Genomic DNA, 15,889 nt, shown 5'->3' on the forward strand with positions numbered 1-15,889 from the left:
CCCTGAGCTCCGGTTGGTGAATTGGTGAAGCATGGTCCGTGTGACATGAGCTTGAGCTTCTTGAATTGAGCGCCAACCCATACACGACACAACACGGCTGTCGCATTGCTACCAAACGGACCATGGCGCCCCCGATACGTGCGCGCTCAATCAAGTCAGACGCTTTCCACGAACACTTCAGGAAGCTCAAAACATCAGTCTACCAAGACAGTCCCCGCCCAAACGCCGTATCCACCTCGCACTACATCCGCTCAATATCCTGGAATGCGTCTGGTACATTTATTGCAACGGGTGCCGCGGACAGGACACTGCGCATCTGGAACCCTGAAAAGACCAATTCCAAGAACTCGACTGAGTTGCGCACGCCCAACACGACGGCCTCGCTAGAGCGCGTTTCCTTTCACCCAATCAACGAGAACGAGCTGGCAAGCGCTACTTCAGATGGCATGGTCAGGTTCTGGGACATACGGTCCAAAGCTAGCGTGGGTGAAGTCAAGGTTGGCGAGTGCCCGTTTACGCTGGCGTGGACACCAGATGGCAACGGACTGGTCGCAGGAAGAAAGGTGTGATCGCATGACGCAAAACTCGTGGATACCGCACGTCCTAACATTTCTCTTAGGATAATCTCCTCACCACCATCGATCGATCGACGCTCAGCGTCGTCTCGGAGCACCAACAAGTCTACCAAACCAACCAATGCGTCTTCGACTGGTCAGGCAACCACCTCTACTCGACAGTCGGCGACGGCAGTGTGCGACTCCTGAAATACCCGTCGTTTGAGAATACGCTCACACTCAATGCTCACACCTCGGCATGCTACGCCGTATCACTATCACCCAGCGGCGAGTATCTGGCGGCTGGTGGCGGTGACGCGCTCATCTCGCTCTGGGATACACAGGAATGGATATGCACACGCACGCTGGAATTGACGGGCGGTATCATCAAGTCGGTCGACTTCTCCTTCGACGGCAGCTACGTCACTGCTGGCTCCGACGACAAAGAGGAGAAGAAGATTCGTATTGCGCACGTTCATACTGGCGAGATTGTACACACGATTGATGTTCCAACACCGGCATTACATGTCGCCTGGCATCCATGCCGGTACATACTGGCGTATTCGGCGGAAAACCTGGGATTGAAGATTGTCGGGGGCATCAGCTAGTTTTGTCGTAGGAGCAGGATAGAACGAGAGTGGCGTTGCATTAGGTCTGCAGGTTCGTATATGATACCCACCATAATTGGAAAGTTCACGCACAGTATATCCCTCGGAACCATCATTACAAAGCGGGCTTGTTTCCCGTCTTCTGTGACGCAATCGTATCGAAATATGTCGGAGTAAACCGAGTCCGACGTTATACTCCGTATAGAGGTAACTTTCTTTCGAGATACCTTCGGATTACCACTACACCATCTACGACTCTATCATCATGGATGTAACAACGCCAATCAGGCCAGCCGATCTCTTCTCAGCGAAAGGACTAGTAGTAATCATAACAGGCGGAGGCAGCGGTACGTCCCTCGAGCTTCGAGCTACCCCACCAAGCCCCGCGCCCTCACGTCCCGACATGTGCGTGCTCGAAGCATACGGTCAACAGCAAGCTCACTACATCAGGTCTCGGTCTCGCCATCGCATCCGCCCTACACCAGAATGGCGCTGAACGCGTATACCTCCTCGGCCGGCGCGCCGACGTGCTCGACAACGCCGCCAACAACCTCCAATCCAATACACCGCGCACCTCGCAAAGCAGCAGCGGCTCCGTCCATGGCATCCCCTGCGACGTAACAGACCTGACCTCTGTCCGGGCCGCCGCCGAAACCATAAAGAAGGACATTGGCTATGTCGACGTCCTGATCAACAACGCGGGTGTCATCGGACCCAAAAACGGCGCCGACATCTACAAAGCAGAGTCGATCCAACAACTCGCCGACACCATGGTCGCCGGCTACGACGACTGGTCCCAAGCCATGGCTATCAACACGCAATCCGTCATCGGCGTCAGCGCTACCTTCCTCCCTCTCCTCGAAGCAGCAAACACACGCCGCGGATGGGCTCCGGGCAAAGTAACAGGCACAGGCAATGCGCGGGCGCGCGATACTTCCGCCGCGGAGGCCAACGGCATCGATACCGACGACGACCGCATGGCGCACATCATCACCGTCGCGTCAGTCGCGTCGTATATGCGCTGGATATCCGCGGGTCTGGCGTACAATGCTAGTAAAGCGGCGGCTGCACACTTGGGCAAGATGATGGCAACGTTCTTGTCCGAGTGGGGTGTCAGGAGTAATATCGTTTGTCCAGGGCCTTATCCGAGTGAGATGACGGCTGGTATACACCCGGTTTATGGCACGAATCAGATTCCGCAGGGGAGGATGGGCGGGATTGGTGATATTAGCGGATTGATGCTTTTCTTGGTTGGTAAAGGTGGGGCCTATGTCAATGGGACTACGCAGCTTACTGATGGTGGGAGGGTGGGCGTGTTTCCTGCTGTGTATTAGGTTGGGTGTTGTTTGGGACGTTTGGGTTTGAGGTTCCCCCTGGGATTTGTATAGATGGTCATGGTGGAAACTTCACTCAGATACATGGCGTCTTCTGAGTGTCTTGTATCAGCATCCTGGAACATGTTCGACTCGGCTTTTACCTGTTCCAGATGAATTTATAGATGATCCGTCACTTCTTGTGCAATATCACAAATGTACTCACAGATTTAGATTGAATAGGAAAATGCCGCTCACACACACACCTACTCCATTACATTCGCTATGAATCCCTGACACTACTCGCAGGAATCACAAGAGGTAAACGTATAACTTTTTTTTTCCCATCATTCACGAACCGTCAGGTATCTATGCTTGAACTAAAACATCCAACCCCACACCCTTCATAATATCGTAATCCACTAACAACGATTCATCCCACACGTCCAGAGCTCACACTCTGATCCACCATCGAAACCGAAACCGAAAACCTACGACCGACCCAGCACACCCCTCACACTCCCCTTAATCACCTGGCTCCCCCTAACACTAACCTCGCCAATCCCCGTATCGCCTCCAGACCCTCCGTTCAGCCAGCGCTGGAGTAACGCATTACTCTCCATGGGCTTGATGCTTTGATCCGCCGTCCCAACCGTAACATGCGCCATGGGGTTCACCGTCTCAAACAGCAATTCCTCAGTCGTCGCAGTACCCGCCGCGCCATCATCTACCTGTAGCGTACCAGATCCGTTCAACCTGACAACAAAACACATGATGCGATCGTCCCACACGACTCGCTCAAGCAAGACGTCACATGTACCCAGCTCCGGCTCCCAGGCGCCACTCGAGTTTGTCTTCTGGCAGGCGTCGTGCAGTTTGCCGAGTTTGTCCCAGTACTCTTGGTTTTGGGGCGCAGATGCGCGGTGGATGAGAGTGACGTGGAACTCATTCTGCACACGCCGGGTTTGCTTGAGTTGCTTGTACATGCGTGCAGTGTTTGCGTCTTTGTCGTTGAACAGGGAATCGAGGATGGAGTTTATGCGAGCCGTGTCGAGGCGGACGGAGAAGTATTCCATGCGTGGTGCTTTCTTTGGCTTTGCAGGCTGAGCTTGCTGGTTGTTGGCTCCGCGTTGTTGGCTATTTTGCTGGTTTTGGTTGTTGCCCCTCTTATCGTTCTTGTTGTTTGAGAGGTCCATCTTGAAGTCAGGTGTGTAGTCGTTCATGGCCCATTGGATGGCAGCGTCCATATCGGGATCAGTTGGCATGTCTTTGCCCGCGAATAGGGCGGGATACGTCTCGAACATCTTGCCAATGATCGTCTCGAGATTCTCGCGCGAGTCGACAGTCGGGTCCAGGTCGATGACGAGATCGAACAGATCGTCTGGCTTGCCTGAAGGGTCGACTGGCTGGAAGCGATACATGAAGCCCTCCATGATCTGGACAATCTCATCCCTGCCTTTCGAGCCTGCTTGAATAGTCTGGTGATTGTCTCCGCGATCGAGCACACGCGTCTGTGTTGCCTGTCGAATGCGGTCGTAGTTGGATCGATCGTGAACGTAGTGCAGTGCGACGAACCGGGCGTCAGGCACGTTTTTCGAGATATCATTGATAATCTGATCCCGCTCGCGCTTCTGATGGTTGTTGCGATCGGCAATGACGACGGGATTTGTGACCAGCAAAGAAGAGATGGTGTCTGCGAAGATTTGACCACGTCCCTTTTTAGCCTTGACGTTGTCGTTCTGGAAATGACCCCAACCAAACAGCTTCACCAGAGCGAGAGCTAGAGTCGTCTTTCCGCATCCAATCGTCGCAATGGGAACGAGCACAATATTTCGGTCCGCTTTCTTGCTCTCGACGGGCCCGTTCTGCATTTCCTGCCTGATGATGTCTGCACCAGTCGTCCCGCAGAATTTGAGGAAGTCGTCGCGCATCTTAATGATGCCATGATTCGCGTTGTACTGCTTTGCCAGGTCCTTGTTCTGGGCAAACTGCCGTCGGGCAAAGTCCAGATACTCCTTGGTGATGGCCTCGTGCTTCTTGTAGCGTGGTGGCTTGCCAGCGATCAGAGCCCTGGTGCACTCACGCCACTGGCGGTACATGAGGTACGGCTCTTCGAACTTGTACTTGAAGAACCAATCTACATATGGCGCACCCTCAGACTCGCGTGCCTGGCAGCGGATGACGAAACCCTCTGTGTCGCGGCCTTCGTAGTTGCCCGTTTCTGCGACCTTCTCCAAGAACTTCTTGACCTCTTTGATGTCGTTCTCCATTACGTATGTGACCTTCTTCATACCCCACTCGTCCGCGAACTTGTCGACGAGATGGCCGGGATACGTTGCGAACTCGGGCAGGTTTAGGTTGATACCGTGGATGTAGAGACCAGCCTGGTCTTTGGTGTATGCTAGGACGTGCTCCTCAAAATCGTCGTCGCATAGTTCAGCCACGAGCGTCGCGTTCATGGATCGAAGCGTCCGGGCGAGATCCTCCTTCTTCCTGCCAACACTCGTGACATGGCGCTCCACCCACTGCTCACCTACCTGGGCATGGCTGAGCTCGTCGCCTCGTGGACCAGTCGAGTGCTTACTGCACACCAGTAGCGTGTCATCATCTAGACCAGACACGAAGATGATGCAGCCATTCTCCTTGACACTCAGCTCGTATGGACCCTGAGTATGTTGCTCCACATTTTTCCACTCAGTCTTCCTAATCTCACCGTGGTTGAAGAACTTGTCGTACCCCCTTGTGACAATCTCGTAGTTGCCTTCCCGGTTCTTGTATGTAAACAGTCCTCGGGCGTATGTCGGAAGGTTCGCTTTCTTGTAGTCCCAATCGTTCATCTTCCATGAGTCGACGGTCCGGCCATTGGGTAGCGAGAACGTGTGTTTCTTGACCGAGAAGCCGCCATTGCCCTTCTTGCCCTGGTGCGCTTCGAGAGCATGAACCAGGTTGGTAATCTCTTTGGGATCTTGGGGCGCATACGGTGCTTGATCGCGGTGCGCCATGATCGCGGTCGTTCGAAAGGTGCGTCGAGAAGTAGGTGAGGCGCGAGCAAGGTTTCTCAGTGGACTGGATATCTGGAGGAAGGCTACGGGTAAGCGAAAAGTGGTGTGTGGTGGAATGCCAATGTGTGCAAGCGGGGACAATGTTTTAAGAGCGATCATTCGGTCGGTCAGGCAGCAAACAGAAAGGCAAGACAAAGTGCGCAGTAGCGGTGAGTCAACATTGGATGAGCACAAGGGCGTTCCTTACCAGGCTCAAGTTGCAAGAACAAACATGGAAAGGGCGCAGGCAAAGGCGCAGTCGCGTTGAAGTCAATTGGGAGTCATTTCTAGAAATGTTTGGCCCGTTCGCGATGAGATCACTTGTGGCTGTGGCAGGGGCTTACTTCCGCGGCGCGGGGTCGGAACTAAGCCCGTTTGAGAGGTATCTCTTTCCATTGCATCGCCATCTTGAAATCTGCATCAGCAGATCATGCATGATATTTGGCATTCATTGTACATTGCGAAGATAGTTCCAAGATTCTACAAAAGTTACTGCGCAGCATTCTTGACCTTACACAACTTCATCACAGCTTCTTCACGCCCTGCGCCAAAATCTTCTCAACCTCATCTTTGTGCTTCGAGAAGTTGTCTACCAGATCATCCCACATCTTTGGGTCATGCTCGTGCTTCTTCTTGCTATTCCAAGCCCAGTCGGTAATGGTGAACATCCTGGAGCTCTCCATCATGAACGCAATAGCACCCTTGGAGATCTGCATCTCGGGAGGCGGTGCTGCGCTAGCTGCTTTGAACTCTTCGTAGGCAACGCCATGGGGTACGAAACCGCACTCGAAGCTGATGCCTCCAGGTTGGAACTCATCGGAGCGGCCTGCATATTCGCCGTAGATCAGACCCATGAGCTCAGACGCTCCATTACGGTGGTAGTATGGCGGTCGGTAGGCTACAATCCAGTCAGCATCTTTAGCACACCCAGAATCTTGATGACTTACTATGCGACGCCACATCCCAACGCGGGCTGAAAATGAGGAAATCCGCAAGCGGTGCTGCTGGATCGCGCGAAGGTGCGGTAATAACGCAGAAGATTGAAGGATCAATATGATCAACCGAGATCGAGCCCACGTTGACAAACTTGGTCAGATCGTACTTGTATGGTACATAGTTTCCATGCCACGCAACGACGTCGAAGGGCGAATGTTCTTGCTTGCTGACGAAGAATTTGCCGGCTAGCTTGTACACAATCTCCCAAGATTCTTGTTCAATCTCATACTTTGCAATTGGGTGCAAAAAGTCTCGAGCGTTGGCAAGTCCGTTTGCGCCGAGGGGACCGAGCTCAGGAAGCTGGAACTGTGAGCCCCAGATCTCTGCTCTAATTAGCTTCTCGTCTGCTCGTATAAGACTGGCTTTACCACTCACCCAAAATGTAGCCGCGTGTTGGTCCCTCGACCTTGACTCTGAATCGCTGTCCTCTCTGGATAACACAAATCTCGCCTGGCTGCACGTACATTGGTCCAAACTCAGTCAGGATATCCAGTGCTCCTTGTTGAGGTACGATCAAGAAGTCACCATCGGAGTTTACCATTGCCCTCCTGTTCATGCTTGCATTGCAAAGATAAGTGTGAACAGCTAAACCCTCGCGAAGCGTAGGATCGCCAGAACCAGCAATGCTCTTGAGACCCGAGGCAAAATCAACGTCGCCATCGGTGGGAGTATCGAACGGAAGCCACGCAAGCTGTGTAGGAGAGACATGAACACGCTTGTTCACCGGGAGGAAGTTTGACTCGGTGTCTTCGTTGTCGGGGAGATCCGTCTAGAGCTTTTGTCAGCAAATAGAACAAGTGACCACCTCGTGGTTTGGCCGCGCTATCCATCTGACCATGCGACCCCAGTTTGGCCCTTGCATGACATGGCCGGAGTTAAGCATCGATGACGTGAGGTGAATCTCGCAGGGCAACAACATCGGTAAAGGGTCATAGCCGATGTCCAAGAAGGGTTTCTTACAAATCCTTGATGCGCAACGGCCGGACGCGCCCTATATAGGTACGCCTAATCGAGGCGTCAGCAACAATATCCATTCTTCTGCGCAGATAGCCAACCTTCTTGTTCAGATGCCTTGGAGCGACGAAAGAAGAACCGGTCATCTGCTCCGCATATAGTCCGAATCTGACACTCCTGGGGTTGTTCTGGCCCTTTGGGATAGTTCCTGGGAGATATCGGTCAATCCCTCGTCGCGACAGTCGGATGTACGCGATCCTCACCTGCCACTGCTTCTGATTCAAAGCTATTTCCGAACCCAGATTGATACTACAGGACAACTGTCAGCAGCGAACTTGGACATGGCAAGATGTCAGCTCACCTCATATGGATCGTTCTTCCTGGTACCAAATGAAGGTATAGCTCCATCTTTCTGCGTCTCTGCCCAGTGGAAGATGTTCTGGTACTCCTTTGGGTCTTTGAGTGGTTCAGGCATGATGACACTGTATTCGTGACCGCTCAGTCCAAGTGTTGCGCAAGATCGGTGTGAGACTAAGATATTAGACCGGATGACTAGGCTTAGGTATGTTCTCTGCGACAGTGCAGATTATCTTAGAGGAAGAGTTTGGTAGACCAGAAAGTCTGGCGTCAAAAGAAGTGCATCATCTTCACAACGACCCCACACTTGTCGACCCCACAATGTCGCAGGAAACCGCATCGTGCAGGATGGAATATCCGGTCACCAAGTTCCCCTCCCTACGAATCCTATCGGCGCATTGTCCAATCATTGATGATTCCGAAACGAGCTCTCGTCGTCATGCCTGGCTGTGCGCAGCGATGAGGTTGATTTGGGAGTGAGATGCGCAACTGCCGATGAGGGTCGAAGAGGGGTAGCTCCACGGCCCTGCGACGCCGGGAAAGAACGGACTTCATGCGGCCCCGATTCGCTGATATTACCCTGCAGTGGAGCAGTGGTTTTGCTTGTAAAGAAGTTTGTAAGTACAAAGTCAGCAACGGCAAGGCGGCTGTCTCGGGCTTGGTGATGGTTTACTAATGCTACAAGTCGTGTTGTTGCACAACAGCGACTTTGCAGATACATGAAGAAGTTCGCGATACTAGACATGCTGCGCCGCATGCACAGTGGCTAGGTAGAGAATCCTCCCCAGATTTCTGGCTCATGAGGATTTCGCTTAGCCCCACGATGCAGCTCAATCTACAAAGTACCTAGGTACCTGAGTCAGGATTGTCGCCAAAACGAGATCGTGTTACTTCTCCGTCAAGTCGACAACAACAACAACAACAACAACAATGCAGCGAAAGTCTCAAAGGATGGTTGGGTACAGAACACGGCTCGAAAACAACGTGCTATCTCGCAGTCACAATCCCCCATCGCATTCCTTTCCGCATCTTCCCCGTCTGACCACCCCAATAAAGATTATTCAACACACCATCACTATAATCATCCTTCCCGTTCCATCCATCCTCATGATACCAGTCCAGAAACGTCAGCGCCACAATGAATTCAGTTCAGCCCTACGCTCGCGAGGGCTTATCGGTCTTGCCAACGGACCTCGCCTATCCTCAATGCGAAGCTGATCCCCAAGAGCTGAGGAGGCCAACCCTGCCTACCCGTTGTGATAACTCTCCTGATCTTGCATGAAATCGCCAGTCGAGCCGTTTGTTCGTCTGCGAATTCTAGAATCGGACTTTGAGTAAAGAAGTTCGACCGCGTGGTACAGAGCAGCTGAGCTCGCAGTAGTCTAGATGCAGAAGTGCACTACGTTCAATCCGGACATTGACAGCGTCAACATTGCGCGGTATATACGACTGTTAGAGCAGTTGTTGCGGTCTAGAATGATGTAGAATAGATGGAATACTTGATGAATCCTTCTGCAACATAGCTCCGGTCCAGTAATCTGTAGCCTTGCTATCGTGAGGCGAGACGAGGCTTACAGTAGCGACAACGACGACGCGTCTAACAGTCCAATAATCACGTCCCTTACACGTCCATGGAATTTCCGCTTTCCGTTCTCTCTCTCCCTCGCCAAAAGCCACAACAATTATACTCTACGCTTGGGCTCGCCTTACGAATCATCATTCCATCTGCGCCACAAAAAAGCCCGAATGACCGTCCACTCACGGAACTCCCCTCCATCTTCACACTATCCTCACACATGATCCATCACGAACAACACAAAAACATACGCAAAACCGCACACCCCCATCGGCATCAAATACCGAGAATCCTGTCATTCCTGCTAAACTCCTCCGTTTTGCGGAGATGCCCATGTTATTTTAGTTCGCAGTGCTCATTGCTCCCCCAATCCGTCGTTGGCTTCGGAATGGAAACATGGTGTCGTCATTATAGTGAACCTGACTGACCGCTCATTCATGTAGTGAACCAAACTTTTTCTTTGCTTCTTCTTACCTGCTGGCTAATTCCAAACAAAGCCAACTCCGAGACCGACACCACTTTAGTGCGAGATGGTGATAGAAGAAGAAGAAGGGTTGTTAGAACACGGAACCGCGTTTCCCGCCCAATTAAAAACATGGCGAACCCATGTTTCTAACTAACTGAGACAGTTCCTTGTTCTTTGTCCTCTCTTGACCGCCTCGTCTCGCTTCGGCAGCAAGTCAAAACGCCTCGCGCAATTAGGCGGCGCAGGCCGCTAGGTAGCTAGCCTTGAGATCGAACCAAACTGTTCTTTACCACTGTATGCGGAAGAAGAGCAGTGTTCGGAAACGCGCCCCCCCTTTGCCCCCTCCCAGCGGGCCACCCTGCGGCCTGCTTTCGACCCTGTTGCACGTTATTGTGGCTTACATGTAAATGCGCCGCGCTGTGCGTAAGCGCCCATGCCATGCGCAATCATGTTCGATGCGGGGTATGCCTAATCCCTGTCTCGTTACTACACCACTACGACTTCCATCGCGATAATAACGCCCACGCCCACTTCTTCCCAGCCCCAAGACTCGGTTGTATTTTTGTTTGTTTGGTAGGGGGCAGGTATGTGTAGATCACGAGGCTTCACCACATCCCCCATGGATGAACCTAGACCGCTTGATGGCCTTGTTCGTTAAACTTGCCTCTTGTCTAGTTCCTCGCAAGAAAGAGAGAGAGAGAGTGATGAACCTTGAAGTAACAAGAAGCTATATCCTTACACCTCCATTTTACAAACCTTTATTATCGTTCGCGCGATATGCGATCATGTTCGCATGCAAATCATGCACTCTGCAATCACCCGACAGAACACCCAGAGTCATGTTCCAAGCACCATTTCAAATACGCAACCAGCCCAAACCCTAAATCCTAGCCCCGCCACTCACACTATACCCTTATCATAGGAGGGTATTGCGCGATGCAACAGCAAGCATACTCGTAGCTCGTTAAGAACGCGCAAGATGGTGTAAGAGCCGTTCGCAAGCGTTTGCGGTTTCTTGCTTGCGACAGGCCTACCAAGACCGAGGCGGTGCATTCTCGGGAGTTGCGGGACCCTGCCTTTCGTGATGGACGATCTGTGATCGGCACTGTCTACTGGTCTGCGCCTTTTTTTTTGACGTATGCAGTAGAGGGAAGGTGTATGGTTTTATGGTTTGCTGATCGCGACCCTGCGCTGATCGGTCGGACAAATTGCTCACATTGCACTACTTCGTACGAGAAGTTCAGAGTAAGAGCAAGAGCCAGTCGGATTAGCAATACGGCTTCTTGGTGAGGTAAGGCTGGCTGCTTTGTAGTGAACTCGCCACAAGGTAAGCATGATCAACGCAAACATCCGAGAGGCTGATTTGATGGGGTTGGATAGGCTACGCTGCGTCGCGTGTGAGACAAGAAACAACCTCGCGAGAAGCCGAATCAAGTCAGTCACCAACTAGCAACTGGAATGTATGTAACAGGTATATTGGACATGAAGATGAACAGGTTTGGTGGAGTCCAGTCAAGCATGCAGTCGGAGCGTCGGGCTTGGTAATGCAAATGTGGCCATAGGTTAGTGTATGAAACGATGAAACGCTCCTTTGAACAACGCGCTAGATCCTCAGTCTACGCCCGTTTCGAGCCCACTCTGAAGCTCGCGACGTTTGGTGTGGCACATCTTCTGTGGCCAACCGATCAATCACAGGGCGGGAGGGAGCGTCGTGGAGAACGCCGTGTGCGTGACTACGCAACGTGATGGGCTCGGAACAAGTGTATCGGAGGCATCCTGGTAGACGATTGAAATCGCGTCAAGAGGCAATATACTGCTCTGGCAGACATGTCTGACAATTGATAACATTCCCGACGCGCGTTGCGTTGCGTCGACACTCTTTGTATGTACAGCGCCGCATAGCCACAATATCCAACGTGACACTCGTGATGCATGGGAAGAAAGGGAGAAGAAGAAACTCAGTCGTTCATCCAAGCAGCCACACGGTTGCCGCCAAAACGTGCAGCGAACCGTAGACCAGTCGAGCCCATCGGGAAATACGAGACGATGTACCATAATAGACATACTAGTTGGGCAATAGCCGCAACAAAGGTGAGGATGGTACTGTGGAGCTAATCACGCGGACAACGTCAGTAAACACGAGCTAGTATGGAGACGATAATCGATAAGGGCTGGCGTGGGGGGCAGGTGGATGTTCGTTTTCGGGCAGCCATGACATGTACAAGGGTTGACATGTGCGCAGGGATCATATGTACTGGGGTAAGAACTTGAACCTACACCTAGGGAAAAGAACAGTGTGAGAGCGATGCTCCCAAAGTAAGCAGCCGTGAACGGAAGCCTCGGACCAGAGGTGAGGTGCTGGACTTGGTGGGAGTGTCAGCAACGGTGATGATGGTGGTTGGCTTAGGAATGAGGCTTGCTTACGGTATTGAATAGGGCCCATCAGGACACCCCAAGCTGCCAAAAAGAGAACGCTTCCCATGGACCATCTGCAATCAGGCCATGGTTGTTAGCGCTAACGTCATTCAGGTGATGTGCATACGACTTGGCAAGGTAGAGTCTGGACTAGACGTGAAGGCTGTCTGCACCCTGCAGCGCGCCGAACCTTGGACCCGCATGATCGCTACAAAGGGTCCAGTGCCGATCTTACGGTGGCTAGAGAGTCAAGCGACGCAATTCGTCCAGGTCAACGTCCGCAGTCGGTGAGCGGAAACATGCGATCCTTGGAGACATTGCAGATTGCATGAGTTCGCATAGCCGTGCCGAAGGACGCATACGGTATGTGCCAGTGCCTATCCGCCTTGTATGATCTCACCACTGGCGAGCAGGCTGCATGCAGGGCGTCCTTTTGACTGGATACGAGAGGCAACAGAGACAAGACGAGCTGAAAACTTACAAAATGGCAAACTTGCGTGGCCTGAGCAGGAAGACAGGCGTGAACATCAGGCCAATGCAGGTAGCAAACATTGCCAAGGCAGCGAGCAGCAGGCCGCCAAATACGAGCAGCCGGTCCCACCGACTCACTGCAGGTAGTGGTTAGCGCAATGAACATGAGTCAAGAAGGGAGGGAGAGGGCAGTGTGAAATGCGATGGTCCTGCATCCGAAGGTGGTAACGCAGGAACTCCCTTGCTGTCACATTGCCGGTCGTTGCGCGGCCGGGTTGGTGCAAAGGCAGACGGAAGGGCAGATGACACGTTGATGAGAGGAATTATGGATATTCTCCACAACTGGACAGATGCTCATTTCAAGAATGCCATATGATATCCAAGGACGGAAGACAAAGAACCATGGCTGTGCGGTGAGACTAGTCTCAGAACGTCGTCGTCTGATGACATCACGCGCCACAGCTGGAGTGTTGTAGTGCGCGGGCATATAGTGTGCGGGGGGAGTGGAGTGGATGTGCAAGGTGAAGGTGTTTTGCCACGGCATGTAATGGAAGACGTAGACTTACGCGCAAACCACCCCTCTTCCTCCTCTCGCCGAGAGGGCGCTGGGAGAGGGGCGCCCGGGTTGGTCTCTGTTATGGGGAGTCTGACATAGCCACCCTCGCCGAAGGGATTCAGGTTCTGTATGCGGCCCAGGAATGAGGGCGGCGCCGTGTTGACGGGGGCGGGTTCCTCTCTTCTACTCCAGCCGAGAGAGTTCATCGAGTCGCGGAACGAAGCGGAGGCCATGGTAAAGAATTAGGGTAAGGGTAGCAGTGAAGACGTGAGGTGCAAGCTTCGAGCCTTGGAAGCCGCAGCAGGCGACACAAAGATATGCGGGTCCAGGTAGCTGCCGTCGACCCTTGTCTAGCAGAGATTCAGGATGTGGCTGGAAGGGAGGGCACAGCTGCCTAGTGTCGATAAGTGTCGAACAGGATACAGCAGCGGTTTGTTCGATTCGGTGCAACTGCAACTACTGCGACAACGGACCGGAGGATTTCGTGCAGATGATCTGCCTGCGGTGTGGGAACAGGCGTCTCAGATAGGACGACGGATGGGCGAGGCTTGTGACGAGGCCGCGAAGGGTGCGGTAGGTGCGATGGCGACGCGAAAGGTGTAGCGGAAGGTGCGATGGGCCGGGGGCAGCACCGTGGCGGCGCTGATTGGTCGAGGGGAACAGTAAGGAACTCTCCGGGTGCTGGGTAGAGAGGGTTGGGCTGGTCGGTCGTATACGGTGACAGTAGTAGACTCAGTTCACATCAGTCAAGGTCGGCCGTCGCGTCGATTAGCGTCCTAGCGACTAGTGCGCGATCGTCTCCCGCTGCGACATGGCTAGTCGACGCTTTCAGGTAGACGCACACACACACCCACTCTCTCTCGGACACTTCGGCCAAGCCAGTCTAGCATGTCTCCCTAGACCTCGAGAATGAATGACGCTCGATACTGAGCCCGACTGTCCTTTAGTGAGTCACATTGCGCGCCCTCACCCAGCTTTGCTCCAAAACCGGGTAGCTGAGACATGATTACCTCGTCGTGACCAAAAGAGGCCACACCTTGCTCGCATGGTGGGCGCAGGACCGGGGTGGGCAACAGGCAGAGCCACACGCAGCGTAAGGCGGGTGAGCATGGCAAAAGAGCCGCCAGGTCGACTCGAGTGTATATTATGCTGCCGTGCCGCGTCCAATAATTCCTCTCCTGTCTAGTAGTCCCACTGCATGTCCGTCAGCATCTTCTCCAGACGTGGCCGACTTCTCCATACAATATATCTGCGGACCACTGCGGGCCGAGTTTCCTCCACAGCCGCCATCGCTGCCTCTGTACGCCGCCGCACGTCATCCCTTGCTGTCTCTCCGAACCACATAGCTTCCTCACTGCATCGCTAGCCGCGACTTGCTTTGCCGTACAGACGCCCCTCGCTGGCCTGCGATCCGCGGATAACAGGCTGATTCGCCATTGCCAATAGCTGCTTGGCGCAAGCGCTAGCAACACCATCCTCTCTGACCGCCTTCCGGCTTAGGGCCCTCCCACACCGACCAACTCGCTTCAGCTGCCCCGTCCTCGCTCTCAAGAGAGAGCCGCTGCAGCCAGCGGAATATCTTCAGCCTGTGCCGCATACAGACGCGCAGACTACAAGCACCGCAGCCCGCCTACCACGCTTCCTGGTCCACGGCTCCCAGCCCACATCCCACCCTTGATCCCTCCCCGCCATATACCCCGACATCCATCTCCATATCCCACCTCCGGTATTTTACCCACCACCACCCACGCCAGTCGCACAAACGAGTCGCCTCCATCTGTTCACTTCTCCACTCTCTGGACGACTGCCACGACGACCCTTCGCCCCTCACCTCGACAAACAAGACAAACTCCTTGCTCGCCCCACACTGATACACCAACACTACGACTACCCTCGACCACCAAGTTTGCTGTCCCCTCACCGGAGCAGCTAGCCGTTCGAGCGACCTCACTCCGTCTCTCCAGAACCGAGAGACCGAGTGTTGCAGGTGTCATTGCCATTGCGCCTTCCTCTCAATCGTGAGGTGAGTCAGCGCCCGGCTGCCCTTTCCTTTGCTGCTACTCTCCCTTCACCACCACTGCCACCACCACCACCACTCCTCGCTTCAGCCTGCATCGTCAACACCAGGTCTAGCCATACCGCGACCGTGTGCGACTGTTTCGCTGCTTTTGTCCTCTGTACCACCATCCCCACAGCGCCGGGCTGCAGCACGGCTGTCGTCCGCCGTCGCGCGCCTCGCGGGTTACCTACCTGTGCGCTACTTTGATGCACTCACCCCTTCAACCGCCCAACACTTCAGACTGCTGGACTGTGCGCTGACACATCCTTTCAGTTCGACTACAGAACCACAGCCACGAACGCTGCCGCTCATAGCCGTAGCAGGTTCCAGACCGGTGAGCGATAATTCCCGCCATATACCCGCAACGACGACTGTTGCATAAGAGCCATAGCGCTAACATCTTCTGCACAGACAAACAATAGCTTTCTGACCCAGATTAGAGGCTTGCTTGCACTGTCCTTGTGCTCATCAAATAGCAAGCATCTGCCAGGATCTTTAAAGGGACACAGAACGCCTCGTGCTG

The 15,889-nt window shown here is 53.5% G+C and overlaps 5 protein-coding genes across 5 annotated transcripts; 1 reads left to right on the forward strand and 4 right to left on the reverse strand.

Annotated features, from left to right (window-relative positions):
• The first annotated feature begins 59 nt into the window (after window positions 1-59).
• On the forward strand, window positions 60-2,735 carry CC77DRAFT_976496 (WD40 repeat-like protein). The gene is made up of 4 exons (XM_018535944.1): window positions 60-563; window positions 620-1,144; window positions 1,386-1,509; window positions 1,613-2,735. Exons 1-4 carry the CDS (start codon window positions 123-125, stop codon window positions 2,494-2,496), a joined length of 1,974 nt encoding a protein of 657 aa, XP_018379165.1. The 5' UTR covers window positions 60-122; the 3' UTR covers window positions 2,497-2,735.
• Window positions 2,736-2,791: 56 nt separating this feature from the next.
• CC77DRAFT_1026326 (tRNA ligase) lies at window positions 2,792-5,797 on the reverse strand. Its single transcript, XM_018526238.1, has one exon. It carries the CDS (start codon window positions 5,475-5,477, stop codon window positions 2,967-2,969), a length of 2,511 nt encoding a protein of 836 aa, XP_018379166.1. The 5' UTR covers window positions 5,478-5,797; the 3' UTR covers window positions 2,792-2,966.
• Window positions 5,798-6,040: 243 nt separating this feature from the next.
• On the reverse strand, window positions 6,041-7,941 carry CC77DRAFT_1067544 (homogentisate 1,2-dioxygenase; the record flags this gene model as incomplete). The annotated part of the gene is made up of 7 exons (XM_018529006.1): window positions 6,041-6,414; window positions 6,464-6,835; window positions 6,888-7,281; window positions 7,473-7,517; window positions 7,568-7,674; window positions 7,730-7,775; window positions 7,828-7,941. 7 exons carry the CDS (start codon window positions 7,939-7,941, stop codon window positions 6,041-6,043), a joined length of 1,452 nt encoding a protein of 483 aa, XP_018379167.1.
• A 3,882-nt stretch (window positions 7,942-11,823) lies between these two features.
• On the reverse strand, window positions 11,824-13,540 carry CC77DRAFT_1036065 (SFT2-domain-containing protein; the record flags this gene model as incomplete). Its single annotated transcript, XM_018526985.1, has 5 exons — window positions 11,824-11,976; window positions 12,143-12,228; window positions 12,290-12,354; window positions 12,762-12,888; window positions 13,318-13,540. 5 exons carry the CDS (start codon window positions 13,538-13,540, stop codon window positions 11,824-11,826), a joined length of 654 nt encoding a protein of 217 aa, XP_018379168.1.
• A 331-nt stretch (window positions 13,541-13,871) lies between these two features.
• On the reverse strand, window positions 13,872-14,935 carry CC77DRAFT_591670 (hypothetical protein). The gene is made up of 2 exons (XM_018532387.1): window positions 14,550-14,935; window positions 13,872-14,501 (listed from the first exon to the last, which is right to left on the reverse strand). The coding sequence occupies exons 1-2, from the start codon at window positions 14,780-14,782 to the stop codon at window positions 14,204-14,206; spliced, it is 531 nt and encodes a 176-aa protein (XP_018379169.1). The 5' UTR covers window positions 14,783-14,935; the 3' UTR covers window positions 13,872-14,203.
• Window positions 14,936-15,889: the final 954 nt, after the last annotated feature.

This window comes from Alternaria alternata (genome assembly GCF_001642055.1).
Source record: "Alternaria alternata strain SRC1lrK2f unplaced genomic scaffold CC77scaffold_38, whole genome shotgun sequence".
Lineage (NCBI taxonomy): Eukaryota > Fungi > Ascomycota > Dothideomycetes > Pleosporales > Pleosporaceae > Alternaria > Alternaria alternata.